The 17,864-nt window shown below is 47.4% G+C and overlaps 1 protein-coding gene across 2 annotated transcripts in view; it reads right to left on the reverse strand.

Moving 5' to 3' along the window:
• The window catches only part of znf423 (zinc finger protein 423), a 138,953-nt gene that overhangs the window by 55,363 nt on the left and 65,726 nt on the right, over window positions 1–17,864 (reverse strand). Inside the window, exons 5-6 of one of the 2 annotated variants that reach the window (XM_041837325.2) lie at window positions 17,144–17,228; window positions 9,798–9,818 (exon numbers count right to left, since the gene is read on the reverse strand). In XM_041837325.2, coding sequence (XP_041693259.1) covers window positions 9,798–9,818; window positions 17,144–17,228 — 106 coding nt within the window. The remainder of the gene's footprint in view (window positions 1–9,797; window positions 9,819–17,143; window positions 17,229–17,864) is intronic. The other variant, XM_041837326.2, reaches the window with a different exon arrangement.

Raw genomic sequence — 17,864 nt, forward strand, 5'->3', positions numbered from 1 at the left:
GCGGAGCTGATTGGGCATGAGGGAATGCGGGACGCGCAAAGCAGAGAAGAAGCACAATTACACGCCATCAGCAGACAACATTAACTCGCTAATATGAACACGGTAATAAAACGTTATTATTTTGGGGGACGATTATTGCAGGGTCTAAGCTAACATTTATAATACTTTGTGATGGGCATCGCGTGGGGCGGTAGGACAAAGGGGGTTAGAGTCGCTCTGCACAATGAAGAGGAGGGGGAGGAGGAAGGAGAAGGGGGTGATTTTCTTCTCTTCTCCTTCCCTTCACTCGTTCCCTGGCCTGTAGGAGGAGAGGAGGAATAGGAGCTCTACAGCTCAGCCCCAAAGAGAGGTCTCTCTCACTCATTAGCCCTATCTGTCTCAGGACCTCCATTATCCTCAGAGCTAATGTGTTTCAGTGGGCAGGACTGACCTTAGCCCACCCCTCCAGGGCTGTCACACTACTGCCACTGGGAGAGGGGGTGAAACTATCCCCCCACTACCCCCCAGACTGGTACATCCCTGATAACCTGTCCACCATCTAGCTGAGAAAAACCAGGGCAGTGAGTCTGTGTCTTAGTTGTGGTCTCTATGGGTAGTGAGAATTTTGAAATATGTTAGAACTAATATAAACAGAGTCTCATTATTTTTGAAGTTATTATTACTACAACCTGAACACCATGTCAGGTCAACCTGAACTAATGTCAGCGAGAAACTAAGAATACCCAAATGTAACGCCAAGACAATTACAGAGTGCAGATTGCAGGGGGAAAAAGTGAGGGAATAAAATAGCGGAAGGAAGGAGGTGAGTTTGCATGAGTAAGCAAGAGAAAGAGAGGGATAGGTTGAAAATGCAGAGAAATTGTGCGATCGTTGCTAGGTCGCTTTCTCCTCTGCCCTGGGCTGAGGGGAGAGAGGGAAAGAGGGAGATAGAGAGCACTGCCTCCTCTCCTTTAGCATTCTGTCCACATCGGGGGGATAAATTATTCACGCCTGTGGAGACAACCGCCTCATGGTGTAATGAGAAAGACACGCATTGATACCAAATATTGCTGTTGGGAAACTATCGATCAGAAAGCTATTTGTCGAAAGTTTAGTGTGGAAACGAAGACTGTCAGCGTGTTTTAATGTGACTGGCGGACCAACCGCAAGTCCCACCACTCCCTCACTCACTCAGCCTCTCTTTTCTCTCCAGCTAAATACCTTCAGTCTCTCAGAGAAAAGGCATATTTATTTGTTCAAGAGGGTTGAGATGGAAAGAGAGAAATAGGGAAGAATTAAATGTGTAAACCAGACATCATTGTTGAACATGTTGAGAGAACACTGATTGAAGTCACCATTAGTCTTTAAAGGGATAATCCACCACAACCACTAATTCCTATGATTAACCGTATTAAATAGTGTTAAATAACACTAATATGTGAAAACAATTTTTGTGAACAAATGTTTCATTTTGTCGTTATAACAAGGTTGGTAGAAACATGTGAAAATCATTTTTGGAAATCTGTTTCAGCTCAAGTCTACTACAAAACCCACAATCCAATACTCTCTTTCTCTCTGGGCTGGCTAGTTAGCTAGCTAGAAAACAGCTACACACAATAATACCAAAGTCAATATCAACATTTGAAGTAGCTAGCTAGCTGTAAAATCACCTAAACAAACTGCACTGTCAATTTAGGGGTCTTACTCACTGAGTTCAACTTGCAGGTTGTCTCTGCCACTGAGCTATAAACAGCGTCTCTGCCCAAAGCGCAAAGTAACGTTACTTTCTTTTTTTTAAGGAGATGGGAAACTACATTATAATCGTATTAATGCCCATTGTGTACATGTTGCCCATAATTCCTCAATGGGCCGCGCAGTGCATTCTAGGTGATTCTGGGACAAGGAGAGCTCTCCTTCAAGGAGTGATGGGAGTCAATTGGGCGCTAGCTCGAAAACAGAACATTAGCATACACTTTGTGAACAAGAATTACAACATTGCAAATATTTTCCAAGGTGTGAGATAATTAACTTGTTCTCTGTAATATCGTATAGCTTTGTAGGAAAATAGGCAGGTTTCTCGACTCATAACTAACTTTGAGAAGGGATTGCCTGACGATTAGCATAGCAACCGCGTGACGCAGCATGAAAAAGTGAATGTGATGGATCGACACTCAGTTGGGTGGGGCGTTTCTCCATTCATTTCCCAATGGGATTCCCATCTCCTCTTTTCTGTAATTATGTAGCCATGACGCGTTCCTACACAATTTCCTGATTTTCCCAGACGGACCAATTAGAAATGAAATCATGGGGGCATTTTTTATTTTACCCACTGTCAGAACATAGGCTTTCACCAAATTGACAGGAGTTTCATTAATTTTATTTCAGAGGGTAGATTATCTCTTTAACCCTTGATATCTCATGTTAGAGGTTACCAAGGCTGGATAGAGTAGTCTGGCAGTGGTACCCTTCAAATCACTGATCTGATCCATACTACACTGGACTAAACCAGGGGAGATGGCACTGAAGATACATTACACCACTATTCACACCAGTGATACCAGAGATATAGAGATGACGATATGAGATCTCAGTTTAGCCTGCTGTCTGGCTCACACACAGTGTCTCATGTTCATATTTCCTTTAGAGTTTAAATCAAACAGTGCTTGGATTGGCATGCACCAGAGGAAGCCTGTCAGTCCTATGGGTAGAGGCTCTTTAGAGGGGGTTTATGGTTAGGGCATGGTCCTCTCTATTAGGGAAAATCTGAATGATACTGCAAAGAGCCCAAACATGCACACTCACAAGTACACCCAGAATTATAACTCCCTTGCCATATCTTTACTTGTGCTAGTGGGCAGATTAACTATGGACCAGGCGTCGTCATAGCTTTACTTTAATGCAGGTCTGCAAGAACTCACAGACAGAAAAAGGAACACTCCCGTGCCCCCTAGCCCTCCTGTTCTCTCCACACTGACCCCCCACACACATCTTTTGTACCCCCCAATTCCCCACTCCCGTCCTGGCCTCCCCCCATCTCCCCCTGACCCTCATCGTCTCTCCTGCAGCAGTAATAGATTAAGATATTCCTGGCTGGGAGGGCGCAGGGGAAATCAGAGCACTACCTGTGCAGAATGTGTGTAGGCTGAGGGGAGAGGGGGAGCGGGGCCAAGGGCCTGGGCACTCTCTTGGATACCTGCTGGCTGTCAGGGGGAGGAATGGGGGAGGGGTGCCCTTCCATGGATGTTGGGGTTTCCAGCTGGAGGGAGAGGATACATCTATGAAACTACATATAGCTCTTAAACTACACATCGTTCAGTAAAGAGTTCCACAGGTAAACCTAGTGTAAGCACTCATACCTGTTTCTAACTACCATGGAAGACATTCCGGCACAGTCTACTCTAAGTCTCTACCCATCACCTCATGCACTGCCATGTAGTCAGCCACAGCTGGTGTGTGTGACGGCCCAGGCAGGGAGCATAAGCTGTGCTTTCAGGTCTCAGCTCAGTCAGGAGATGCTAATAACCCTGCACTTACCGCAAGCGACACCTTTCCTCTCCCAGCCGGCACTGCTATTACTGCCTCACTATGCACTGGGCCCGCCAAAAACAGCACTATAATTACAATATCAGGGATATGCTTAGGGCTGCTGAAGTAAAGGAAGAGAGGGAACTAAATCAAATACTGATCAGACATGTAGCATAGCGACTAAAATAATTGCGCAAGATCATCACTGTACTGACCCAGTATATGAGCTCTTAGAGTACAGCTCTCAACTCAACTCTCAAGGACCAGGGTAAAAAGTATTTCTGTTAAATTAGAAAAAAAACACCCTCAAAGTCATACAGACAACCCTAACACCCACAGCATCATGCATAACACATGCACAAACACACATACACACGTTGGGGGCACCGTAGCATCTCCACTGGTGCAGGTCTCTAATGAAGCCCCAGTTGTGACGGCATGGAGGTGTCTCTCTCGCTCCGACGGGATAATTACGCCGCTCCCTGGCAGCTGAGTTTGGCAGATGTATGGGAGGCAGCGCGCGGTGCCGAGCGCGCCATAACGAGCGCCGGGGAGCGGAGGTGGGATTCGGCAGGACCCCGCCATCCGCCATTAGCAGGTTGGCACCGTCACAAATGAGTGTTTTTCACGAGAGCCCAGGAAGGCCGTGAAATTCCAATGAATTCTTACGCTACGTCGCAGAGACAGTGTTGGGAGAAAAGAGAGAGAGAGAGAGAGATGAGAGAAACCAGAACCAGGGAGGAAACAGAAAACGGAGGAAGAGGAAGGGTGAGAGAGGGAAAAAAAGGAAAGGTTCACGACGCCATGACCGGATTAGTCACCTCTCTCAGCACAGGGAGCCCAGAGCAGTGCACCCTGGGAAATTACTGAATCAGAATGCATTGATTTTCTGTGGTGAGAAAAAAAAGTGAAAGACAAAAAAAGGCCTGAAAAACTGTCATGGCTGAGAATTAGGGAGGAGATTGTAGGAGACCTTTGTATTATTGTAGGGAGTAGAATAGCGAGAACACCATTGTACACAGCTGTTTGAGAGGGAGAAGATAAGAGTGGGACACTATTGTTTCAGCATTTCTCCAGTGCCCTCTCTTCCTTTCATTTCAGTCTCTTCCCATCTTCTTACTTTGTAATTAGGAAAACACAGCCAAGATAAACCTTGAGCACCTCACTACTAAAACAGCTTGTGTGTGTGTGTGTGTGTGTGTGTGTGTGTGTGTGTGTGTGTGTGTGTGTGTGTGTGTGTGTGTGTGTACAGAACATGCCTGGTTGTATCGAATGTCTTCATATACTACCCTAGCGTTACTATTCAAACAACACAGTAGCAGAACAGCAACATTAGATCAGTGAAATGCAGTGTGCCTCGTCTGGCTACATCCACCCAGAGCTGTATTCTGTATGCATGAGGATGACTGTTACTGTTTTAATCTGCTGCCATTTTCCGCCACCCTCCACATCAGCTGTATCATTTAACGGTCATTTGTAAACGCTGTCAACAGCAATCAGTGATCACTAATCACTAATGAACCAACCCTACCTATGTCTTATTATTACAGCCTGAATCAGTACGCACTCACTCATTACAAAAAAAGAATGGGTGCCTCTCTCTCTTCCTCTCTCTCCATCCACTCTTTCGCTCTCTGATGCTAAACGATCGATTTCAAGGTGACCCTGGCTGAATTGAGGAGAGTGTTTTCCTCGCGCTGCTCCAGCCTGGTCCCAGTAATTAACACCAGCGCCTAATGAAGTCCAGCTGCTCACCGCGCAGACTGAGCGTGTGCCAAAATCCGGGAGAGCCCCTGTCAGGCAGCCATCGCTCTCCTCACACCCCCGCCCTCTTTCCTCTCCTCTCTCCATCCTCCCATCCCTGTGTCTATCCCCTTTCCCTCTCTCCATCAATCCCCTGATCTTAACCTCTCCCTGGCTTTGGAAGGTCAGCCTCCTTCCATCGGTGACCATTCTGGACATCTCTGCCCCCCTCCAAGTCGCCACCATCAAAAACACTTATCCACTCCTCCACTACTTCTCCACCTCTTCATCACACTCCCTTTCACTGCCAAATTACCTTCATTCCCCACCGTCCAACTGATCCCTTTCCATCTTCCTCTTTCCTTCTCTCCCTCCATTTTCCTGCCAACTCTCTCCACTGACCTAATAATCTCTTACTTACTATTTCTCACTCTTTCCATCAGTACTGCCTGCCTATCTGCCTTTTCACCAATGAGAGGGAGGAGCACCATAACAAAATGTGCTGAAAGATCAATTGAAGCACAATGTAACCACATAAAGTTGCCACAACTTCTTGATTTGAATTTGGGGATTGATTATATTATTTGGGGAGTAATAATATACAGTAAAACAAAAAGTTTGTAACAAATATTTTGAAATCCCAGAAAACCCGTGGCAGCTTGGATCTTAATCCACATCAGATTGCCAGAGTTCTCCCAGCTGTACCTTTCCCTCCTGTTGCCTCCCTCCTACCCTCTCATATTTAACCATGTGATGCTCACTAAAGCCCTGTATCAAAGCTGCATGTGTCTGTCAGCTTGTCACCTCTCTGGGAGCCTCGCTTTGCATCCTGGGAGTGGGGCTTTGAACACAGAGGACGAGCACCTGCCTCTTCCACCCACACACACACGCGTACACAAACACACAGGCACATACAGAGAAGCTAATAGGAGGCGGGGGGCCAGTGCTGTGCCGCGCTGGGATCTCCACCCCCGCCCCTCAGCAGCTATAAGGAAGGGGGCGTTCTGCAAACTTTTCCCCCAATCCTCTCTAGCTGACATCCCGCTTGATCTGGGAGTGGAGAGAGATGAGCTGTGACATCCTCTCATGCCTCCCACCTGGAGCCTCGCTGACGTATTAGACTCAAATCACCTCCGACAGACAGGAGATGCTAATTAGAAACTTTTAGCATTTTACCTGACCTCATCAGAAAGACTAAAAACGATCTGCCCATCTCCCATTCTAAATGAACTATGAGGTACCAGGCCATTAAGAGCTTTACAAAGACCCTTAGAGAACCATGGAGGTCAAAGATGAACTGATTTATTCTCTCGTCCCTATTACTCTCCTCCCCGCTCAGGACTACCTCATCTCCATCTCTCCTCGCTGTCCTCCACCGTGAGCTCACATTCAGGACAGTGTGATTTATTACGGCGTGTGATCCTCTACTCCCATGCACCCCCTCCCACAAGCCCCCCCGTACTGCCTCTCACCACCGTACGCCACACCTTCCTCACCAGCTGCTACAGATGCCGCCGTCACTCGAGAAGATAAATTCAGAATACTTAACGAATTAAGCGAGGAGCTAATTGTGGCTGGCCCGTGTTCATCATGCGCAGAAAGGCAAGCGGATTGTTTGTCTTTTAACAATTACCAGACAGAGCAGGGAGAGGGGGAAGGGAGGGGGAGAGAGGGGGGAGTAATTGTCCCATTCTCCCCAGCAGCTGGCTCAGCCACACCTGGGCGGGTGTGAGAGCCGGGCGGGGCGGGGACGAGGGGGGGAGAGGAGATGGGCAGGTGCACCTCTGGCATCACTAAACTAAGCACAGGAGGACTTGAGGTATGAGATGCAACTACACTCTCTACTACTGTATAACACAGACATTAAAGCCTGGGCTGGCATTAGTGCTTGTAGGCACAAACTAGCGTACATACTTACACTGGTATAAAACACACACTTAAAAATGGATTACATGCTACCCCCCCTTTTCTTTCTCTTCATTATTCTCACACACACACACACACACACACACACACACACACACACACACACACACACACACACACACACACACACACACACACACACACACACACACACACACACACACACACACACACACACACACACACACACACACACACACACACACACACACACACACACACACACACACACACACACACACACACACACACACACACACACACACACACACACACACACACACACAACACACAAACAAACAAACACACACACACACACAGTAGTGTGCCAATTTTCCATTCTGTTCCCACACATTTTGGAGGAGCTTCCCTTGAGCAGTCCTCTTATAGATCTCCAAACAGCTTGTAATTACTTTTAATAAACAGCATAAGAAGCAAATCAAGCGCAAACGTGGAAAAATGAGCTCTCAGGGGGATCAAACAGCACTCAGCCTTGCAAACAAACCACTTCAGCAACATCGGAGCTATTTTTCTCTTCCTTTTTTACATTCAAACATGTAATGCTCAGTGGGGTTAACTAGAGGAATGCAGTAGAGACCGGCACAGAAAGAGAGGGAGAAGAGAGGGAGTGAAAGCGTGAACGACAGGAATACAATGGCCGTAAAGTAGTTACTATTATTGGGTTAGTTGCTACCTAGATTCTGTGGGAGGCTACCTGACTCAAACACTTCTGTCTGCCTGGCTGGCTGCCTATGACCATATGCATACATGTGCTCCTGTGCATGTAAACATTGCAACAACATTATATGATGGTGTCTGTATGACGAGAGGTCAGCTGACATTCTGTCGAACAATTGACACCTCTCATCTCCTATCACAACGAACCAGTTCAGTAGGTCCTTAAAGGAGCAATACCAAATATACATGCCATCCTCTCTCCCTCCATCCTCCCCCACTCCATGATACCCTCGCTCCTTGCCCTCCATCCTCCTTCCCTCCACCCTCCACCATCCATCCCTCCCTCCATCCATCCTCCCCCACTCCATGATACCCTCGCTCCTTACCTCCATCCTCCTTCCCTCCACCCATCCATCCATCCCTCCCTCCATCCTCCCCCCTCCATGATACCCTTGCTCCTTGCCTCCATCCTCCTTCCCTCCACCCATCCATCCATCCCCCCTCCATGATACCATCCCTCTCTCCCTCCCCTCTGGTGTTCTGGCTGGCTGGCTCCAGGTGGTGAGGGATGTGCATGAGGGGCCTGTCATCTGTTCCCATGTTCATAGCATCACTACTGTGTTCCTACGGTGTGTTACTAGGTGTTCAGTGGAGGCCAGTAGAGAACCAACATCCTCCAACACACCACATTAACACTATCATGTTCTACAGTCAGGGGGAATAACAGATATGGAGGAATATTCCAGATGGTGACTTTGAGCAGTGGACTGAAGGCAGAGAACAAAGCTTTCATCTCTCAAAAACGTTGCCCTATGGCTATCATGCTGGCATGGGCCACACACACACACACGCACGCGCGCACGCGCACACGCACACACACGCACGCAGTGGAGTGAGCCATCATCCACATTATCCACATCCATTGACTCCTAAAGCTTCTTGTGTGCTGCCTCATTAAGTCTTCAGTGACACAGAGAGCCCACACCAGCTCTCTCTCACCAGCCCCTCTCCCTCACTCACTCTTCATCTTGACACGCACGCACCACTAAAAGGAGACTGCTCAGGCACTGCCCTAGGGAATACTCCTCAGACATTACTAGTGGAGCGCAGCACAGACAGACATCACTAGAGGCAGATGGCTGGGCCGTCACAGGAAGAGTACAGGTCTGGCCTCAGTATAAAGGGTTAGTCTCATGATGTCACTGAAGAGCATGCATGCAATTACACTTAAAACATCACAGGAGGACAGAAGGTATCTTAAACATCAGTCATGCATTAAGGCTAACATATGACTTAAAGATCAAGACAGCAGCACTACCGTTGGGAACATGGCTCTGATTGTAGGCGCTGATTTACCAGTGTGAGGTCAGGTCTGCACCAGAGGAGAGGAGGAGTAACATGCCTACAGTGCTGTACTGTGACATCACTTCTGGGTTAAAGGGATCAGCCGGGATGCCTTTCCGCCCCACTGCTCATCTGGGTTCATACTCGGGGAGCTAGCTCGCTAACTTTGTTGAAATGAATAAGTAAGAATTATGAATGAGATGCATCATTAGCTTGGCTCCCTCGAGGGCACTTAGTTTCAGGTGAGTGGCTGTACCCTGGGTCTGGCTGGGAGGGAGGGGTTCATCATGCACACACAGCCATCGGGGGTGGGGGGTGTGGACCTTTATGTTGGTGTGCAAAGAATATGAGAGGGTTTGTGTTGAGAGTGGGGGCTACAGATCATTTTACACTGTAGCAGTGCCAATTAAGCAGTCTGCTGCTATTTCTATTTTATTTGGAGTATTTTACACTATTATCTAGTGTGCATCATGCAGTGTCCTGCCATATGGCCCTGTAGCCCTATGGGCCGGTCCCCCTCCCCACTCTTTCCCAGTGCTCAACACGCAGTGAGGCAGGGCTCCATTCACACAGCTTGGTAGGGAGAGAGAAGGGGGACAAACCTTGCAGCTGGGCAGGTTCTCCTACAGGCCGTCCGACAGGCAAGGTGGGTGGAAAGAGAAGGCAGGGTGACAGTTAGTCAGTAGGTCCATGATTAGATGGGGGTTGGGGGGGGATCATACATGGGGGGTTATGGTGGGGCAGCGGCTACCGTACCATGCACCGGATACTCTCTCTGTAAGACCCGGACTGATGCTCATCATTCAATGTGATAAACCAACTCACTCCTCTCTGTTTTCCTAAGACCCGGATGAATATCCAGTCACAGCTCATGTCCCAAGCAAATAAATATGATGGAAATACCATTGAAGAAACTCATGAGCATGAGTCATAAGGCTACAGTGCTCAACTAAAGTGGCTGTATCCAGAGTTAGGTTTTTCAGACTGTCGCCTTGCTGAGGGGAGAAACAGTCTGACTCTAGTAGATGCTTTAATGCGTGTCTCCATTACACTGATCTCTTCCACTGGTACAGTTACTGGAGTGGGGATGAGAGCGACTTGAGACGGGAGGAGGGGGAGAGAGAGGGGAGGGGGTAGAGGAGGGGAGAGAGAGGGGAGGGGGTAGAGGAAGAGAGTCTACCAAAATCTACCAATAAAAGAAGATGAAAGTCAGGTTAAACACAATATGCTAATTGAAATGTGTTGGCTGATTAAGGCGATTGAAAGGAGAGTGGGCGTGCTGTGAGTTCTGGGCGCCGGTGATTAGTGCGGCATTAGTGTCTGCATGCTTTTCCTCAGGACGTGGTGGAGAGAGCAGAGCCATGTGTGTGTGTAAAGAGGAGAGAGAGAGAGAGAGAGAGAGAGAGGTGTGGAGGAGAGGCAATGTGTGTGAGATGGGAGAGTTCCTCAGCTATCCCATCTCAGCCTGTCCTGAAGTATGTCTGCCGACACGCACACACACAAAATGGTGCGCCGCTCGCATATTCTGGCCAAATACCAGTAGTGTAGTAGTACTGTACAAATATTTGTATCAGCTACCATGAGTTTGTACAAGAGAGGGGTGTTAAAATCAGCTGGGTATCAACAACCACAATACTCTTTACCTCATGTGTTGCTGTAGGTTGGGTTGCTAAGGCAGTCTCTGCTCGCTCTGAATTCCCTTTTCTCTATTCCTCTCCCTCACTTCTCTCCTCTCTTTGTGTCTCTCAGGACCACACTGGACTTTTTTTTCGCAGGCTTTATTGTTTTCTGCTGTGCAGCTGCAAAGCATGGAGGAGCCCCCTGCAGGTGTGAGTGTGTGTGGTAAGGCTCTGTTCCCCCCCCTCTGCCTCCCCCTCTCTCCTTCCCCCCTGCCTCTCCCACCCCTGCCAGTGTGCTGGGCCCATTGCCCCGCTGAGCCCTGCCAAACTGGGGCTAAAATTACGCTCTGAACGCATACAGCACTGTGATTAACCACACAGGTGGGACCCCCAGCCGAGGGCCCGGGGGGTGGCCCCACTGTGGTGCACAGCATCACCCCCCCCCAACCTTACACCCCTCGAGCCTATAAATAGGGAAGATGCAGAACCACTGAACTGCATGCAGTTTCCTAGAACAGCCCTTCCATCCCTATTCCCCGTCACTCTGAGGAAAACAAAATGGCGTCGACACTGCTGTGAGAGCTTTTGTCTTAAATGTAAAGGCTTCACCACATTATACAATTACTATGTGTGTTAGGCTTGTATACGAAGGCCTTTCAAGATCTATCTTGTAGTCATGCCTGATTGCCTGTAGTTAAATAGCTATGTCTTCATGGAAATTTAGAGGCTCTTGAAAACCAAACCTCAATTCCCACATTAGCCCTCACTAATGACTTCAATCTGTTCTTGAAATATTTGTTTCTATCGTTCTCTACTCCGTTCTTTTCTCCTTTACTTCATCATTTCCCAGCTTTCCCTCTTTCTCCACCCTCTTTCAGCAGCCACCTTTCTAATATATTGTCATCTCTCCTCTATCTGTCTTGCTAGTGGTATCCCTCCATCTGGGGGGAAAGGAAATGAAAATGATCTGGCCCTCTGACACTCTCTCTCCCTAGGAAATGAGGGGCTCTGGTCTGCCACTCCTATTGTTCAGCATGTGGCCCTAGAAGGGGTGGAATATTATTATTGGGATTATTTCCATCGTGCGCATGCAGGCAGACATGGGCATCAGTCACAGCCCACACGGCAGACATGGGCATCAGTCACAGCCCACACGGCAGACATGGGCATCAGTCAGAGCCCACACGGCAGACATGGGCATCAGTCAGAGCCCACACGGCAGGCATGCCACAGGGATTTACAACACAATAGCAGAACACTGGGGTGTCTCTACAGGCAGGTTATCACCCCGGGCCAAAATGGCTTCTCTCTCTCCTCTACTCTCCATCTGAGTGTGAGAGATGGGATGTAGAGTAGCTGGCTTTGGGATTGTGGAGAAATGTATCGTGGGTGGAAAGTCTAAATAGAGTTGGTGGGTTTTAGTATAGGACGTACTTATTGGAAAAGTGGAAGCAGATGTCAAATGTATTATTTAGGAATCCATCAAGTTGTTTATTCCTATTATGAAACATGGTGTTAAGAAGAAAATGGTCACTTACATTAATGATCAAATACACTGTTGAAGACGATTAGAGTATTAAGGAATTATCATATTAACACATTAATGTTGAAGAGATTAAGAGGAAAAGGTAAAACTCTTTAAGAACAGAGATCAGTTTCCCCTCTCTCGCTCAGTCACTGTCTATCTGTTCATCCCATTATATCGGATTTAGTCTGACAGGGTTTTTAGGAGGCCATGGGTACACTCTCCACTGCTTTACCCAGTGAGCAGTTAGTGCAGCTTTGGGGGACTCTATCACATTACTGGATTAGATTATACAGTTGGAGGTCTCTCTGCCTCCCTTCAAATCACCTGTCCTCCAGGACAGAGCAAAATACTGGCACAGCCATGAGGAAGCTGCTGTATAATCACATTCCAGTCTAACCTCACAGTGGAGAGACACTTGACAGGTCAATGACTTAGATACTGAGTGACATGCTGACTGGCCAATCTGATGGGGGGAGGGGGATCTTTAACAAGGTGAGGGAGGCCTTCACAGATCTCCATTGTAAAGTGTTTAAACACTGTTTCCCATGCTTGTTCAATGAACCATAAACAATTAATGAACATGCACCTGTGGAACGGTCGTTAAGACACTAACAGCTTACAGACGGTAGGCAATTAAGGTCACAGTTATGAAAACTTAGGACACTAAAGAGGCCTATCTACTGACTCTGAAAAACACCAAAATAAATATGCCCAGGGTCCCTGCTCATCTGCGTGAACGTGCCTTAGGCATGCTGCAAGGAGGCATGAGGACTGCAGATGTGGCCAGGGCAATAAATTGCAAAGTCCATACTGTGAGACGCATAAGAGAGCGCTACAGGGAGATAGGACGGACAGCTGATCGTCCTCACAGAGGCAGACCACGTGTAACAACACCTGCACAGGATCGGTACATCCGAACATCACACCTGCGGGACAGGTACAGGATGGCAACAACAACTGCCCGAGTTACACCAGGAACGCACAATCCCTCCATCAGTGCTCAGACTGTCCGCAATAGGCAGAGAGAGGCTGGACTGAGGGCTTGTAGGCCTGTTGTAAGGCAGGTCCTCACCAGACATCACTGGCAACAACGTCGCCTATGGGCACAAACCCACCATCGCTGGACCAGACAGGACCGGCAAAAAGTGCTCTTCACTGACGAGTCGCAGTTTTGTCTCACCAGGGGTGATGGTCAGATTTGCGTTTATTGTCGAAGGAATGAACATTACACCGAGGCCTGTACTCTGGAGCGGGATCGATTTGGAGGTGGAGGGTCCGTCATGGTCTGGGGCGGTGTGTCACAGCATCATCGGACTGAGCTTGTTGTCATTACAGGCAATCCCAACGCTGTGCGTTATAGGGAAGACATCCTCCTTCCTCATGTGGTACCGTTCCTATGGCCAGCGAAGAACCCGGATCTCAATCCCATTGAGCACGTCTGGGACATGTTGGATCGGAGGGTGAGGGCTAGGGCCATTCCCCCCAGAAATGTCCAGGAACTTGCAGGTGCCTTGGTGGAAGAGTGGGGTAACATCTCACAGCAAGAACTGGCAAATCTGGTGCAGTCCATGAGGAGGAGATGCACTGCAGTACTTAATGCAGCTGGTGGCCACACCAGATACTGACTGTTACTTTTGATTTTGACCCCCCCTTTGTTCAGGGACACATTATTCAATTTCTGTTAGTCACCTATCTGTGGAACTTGTTCAGTTCATTTCTCAGTTGTTGAATCTTGTTATTTCATACAAATATTTACACATGTTAAGTTTGCTGAAAAAAAAACGCAGTTGACAGTGAGAGGACGTTTCTTTTTTTGCTGAGTTTACATATCAGTACACTGAGTTTTGTTAACCACACCTGTACCTCTTCATCCTACAATAACAGTGTCCCAACCTTTCCACAGAGACAGTTCCAGGTATAGGCTTTAGGGAGATCTCACCATCTTCAATGCTAAGTGAGTTTGTGTGTGTGTGTGTGTATCCACACACTCTGTGGCGTGGAAGTGTAGAAAAAAATAAGAAAAGTCACAGTGGGGAAGTCACACAATCTCCCCCCCCCCCAAACACACACACGAATGTACTCACACAAGAAGGAGATAGGAGCCGCATTGAGCAGATGTTGGAGCTTTCAGGAGTTAAACTGATTGAGATGCAGTGTCACCTTGTTAATGATCATCCAAGACAAAACTGGGAGGGGAGAGCAGGGGTATGATCACACCTTCATAATAGGGCCGGGTGGATGGGTAGGTGGGGTGTCTGCAGTGCACATTCTCACCGTGAAAATGTGAAGAGAGCAGGGATGTTCAATTGGGAGGTGTGTGTGTGTCAGTGTCAACTGCGCAGGTGAGTTTATTTCATGTATCTCAGCTACATCAGGGGGATTGCTATGAGAGGGGCTGAGATAGTGTAAATTACAAAAGATACCCACCCAAGCTCAACCACAACACACACATCTCTCTCTACCACACACAGACCTATGACGGCAGATGAACATTAATAACATGTATGGAAATGTAAGGTGAGCATCAGAACACCTGCAAAGTAGTAGAGAGGAAGAAATCAAGTCGACATGATTATCACTGCTGACAAATGCTTTGACAAAAGGTAAGCCGCACCGCCGGCACTTTATTATTAGTGATGTGATGCACAGACAACACACACTGAAGACCTCTTGTTCTAGATCCCCCTCTCCAAAATACCCTCTCTGCCACAATGGGGATGAAGACTGTATCCATCACCTTACAAACTACGAACAATAGAGTAGAATGAAGAATGCCTTCACTGTGCTACTGTTCTAGCTAACAAACTAATGTATAACATAGAATGGGTGTACAAGGTAAAAAAATCCCTACATGTTTCAGGACATTTTAGGTTGGAAATGCCTAGTGAGAACTAAGAGTTGTGCATTCTGAAGGGTTTCTATAAGGAGAAAAGAGGAGGGTAAAATATCAAAGCTCAGGGTTAACCTCAGCAGTCATATATCAAAGCTGACAGATAGTGTAGCTTTTTAATGATTGTTTCGTAATCTGCCCAAGAAAGAGAGGAGTGAGAGGGAGAGCAGAAAACTCCTCCTCTGTGATCTCTCTTCAATTTTCTCACCACAGCCAGATAAAGGTTAATACACTGCTCTTTTTCACTGTTGAAAAAAACGTCATCCATCTTTGAAGAGGGGTTAGAAAGAAATAATAAAATAATAACATCATTGAAAGTAATCTGGCTCAATTCCATAATTAATCTCCTCCAGTTTTTCTGACAATTCCGATGTTAATTAACCCAAAATTCCCTCCATGGCGGCTGAGAGAGACGAGCGTTCAGCCTGCCCCCCTTCAAGCCCCCCTATCTCTCCCCATCGCGGTACAGTCTTTTAGGGGGAGAGAGCGCTCTGAAAGGAGAGGATTCTCAGGGTGGAGGGCTGAAGGTGGAGATGAGGGAGGAAAGAGAGCATGGGGACATGGATGGGATGGGCCTTCAGCCCTCATTAGAGAGGGGAGGAAAATGAACACGGTGTGATGGGAAGTAAGAGAAAGAAAAAGAAAACTGGCTGGTGAATGAATCCAGCGGGGAGAAGCTCTGTTCCCAGACAGATTGGGCTGGCGCAGGCAGCAAGCCTGTATACTATAGCTGTGGTTCTGTTCTGTACCAGCTCTCTCTCTCTCTCTCCAGACAACTGCTGCAGGACTCAGGAGGACCCACGCATTGAAAATACATCAACCGGCACAACTCCGATATCAGCTGTCAGGCCTGGAGAAGGCTGGGGAGTCGCTGCGGCTCTCAGTGTTCTGCCGTTTGTTCTCCCAAATTTCTCACAGGCCAAGCTTGTTAATCTACACTACAGTATGCTGCGGCAGCAATTATTAGTTACAGAATAACAACACAGAGGGAGGAAGCCCGTAAAAAACTACAGAGGAACTTTTCAGTTAAGCACACATACCTCTGTGCTACAGCAGAGCCTGTTAACCTGACCTGCCTCCAGATAGCATGTGTTGGGAAATGTCATCCACCTGGTGGGAACCAGGGGGGAGTCTGTCTCGGCATCTTTGGGCTGCTTCTAAGGTCTGGCTAACTTTGCGGAGACCTATTTATAAAAAAAATTATAATGATATGCATACTGTAGGTGAGGTAATATGCTGCCCTCATGTGATCGTCCCTGCCTCCTAACTCTCCACTGTGTCCTCTGTCCAGGTGTGGAGGTCAGTGGGCTGGGGTGGACACACAAGGTTAGTAGTGGGTGGCCAATCAGACCATACAAAGGAAATGCTCTACAGTGCCATGGCTGGTAGAGCATAGAAAAAACATTTCATCCTCATAATGTCCTAGAGAGTGCACATATGGTGAAGAGAGAGGGAGAAAGAGACAGACAGCAAGAGAGAGATGGAACACAATGAGGCCTATTGCCTGGGAGAAGCTCCAGTGATGAGGAGGAGGGGAGGAGGGAAAAGGAAGAGCAAGAAAAGGAAATGTTTGTTGCCCTTTTACTGTACACCAAGGCCTGCAGTCACAGCCCTGGTCGTATAGTGAAGAGTTAACGGAGCAATCAGAACTGCAGCCGCGGCCTCAGCTACGCAGTCAAGTGTTAAACAATGGAACAGCTGTCGAGTGTGGCAGCTCCAGAAATAGAGCTTTTCATTTCACCTGTCTGTCTCACACCTGTGTGCTGTGCAGGCCGGGGAGAGAGAGGGCGAGGGCTAGGCCAAACAGAAGGCTGTGGAGCCAGAGGAAACCGAAAGGAGAGACGGGAACAAAGATAACAAACACACACTCGTATACACACACACAAACAGGATGTGATGAGGCTGACTCACCAATCATGTGATTGGCGACGTGGATCTGGATCTCCCGCTCTGTCTCGAAGGTCATTTGGCATTTGATGCACTGGTACGTCTTCTTCTGCAATGCAACAGACAGGTAGGCAAGAATTTTAGAGAGGGTATCAAACTGCTCATTCACACACACCTGATACAATTTGGAGGTTTCTCCTTGCTGAGCTGAAATAAAAGCGTAGGTAAAGATTGAGTGTCCCTGGGACCTCACTGTCAATATCTAGTAGAGCGAACAGGCCGCACAATGCCTCAGCAGGGCTGAGCTGCAGGGCCCGCCAGGGCCGAATGAAATGCAGCCATGAATTCACACATCTAACTGAGCACAACTTCTTATTGACACGCTAGCCACTGGGAACTGACACACTGCTAGAAAATACTGTTAAAATGCTTATAGAATTGTATGAGGGACATCTTTTAAAAGCTAGGCTATTTTTGTACCCATGATAAGTATAAGTGGGATCAACATGGCGTCAAATGAAATAATAATTGTAAAAAATATGAACATTTTTAGATTGCAGATCACGCAAAAAGCATTAGGAATGATTGAATGATATGCATACAAGTTCTAATTAATTAATTTGATTTTTCTAAATGCAGGGCCATTTAACTTTTTGTTGGGTTGGTAATGTCTTCCATTTCTTTTATACCACAGAGGACAATGTTGGTTATTCACCATATGATTGATTCATAAATTAATAAACTA

This window comes from Coregonus clupeaformis, chromosome 19 (assembly GCF_020615455.1).
Source record: "Coregonus clupeaformis isolate EN_2021a chromosome 19, ASM2061545v1, whole genome shotgun sequence".
NCBI lineage: Eukaryota > Metazoa > Chordata > Actinopteri > Salmoniformes > Salmonidae > Coregonus > Coregonus clupeaformis.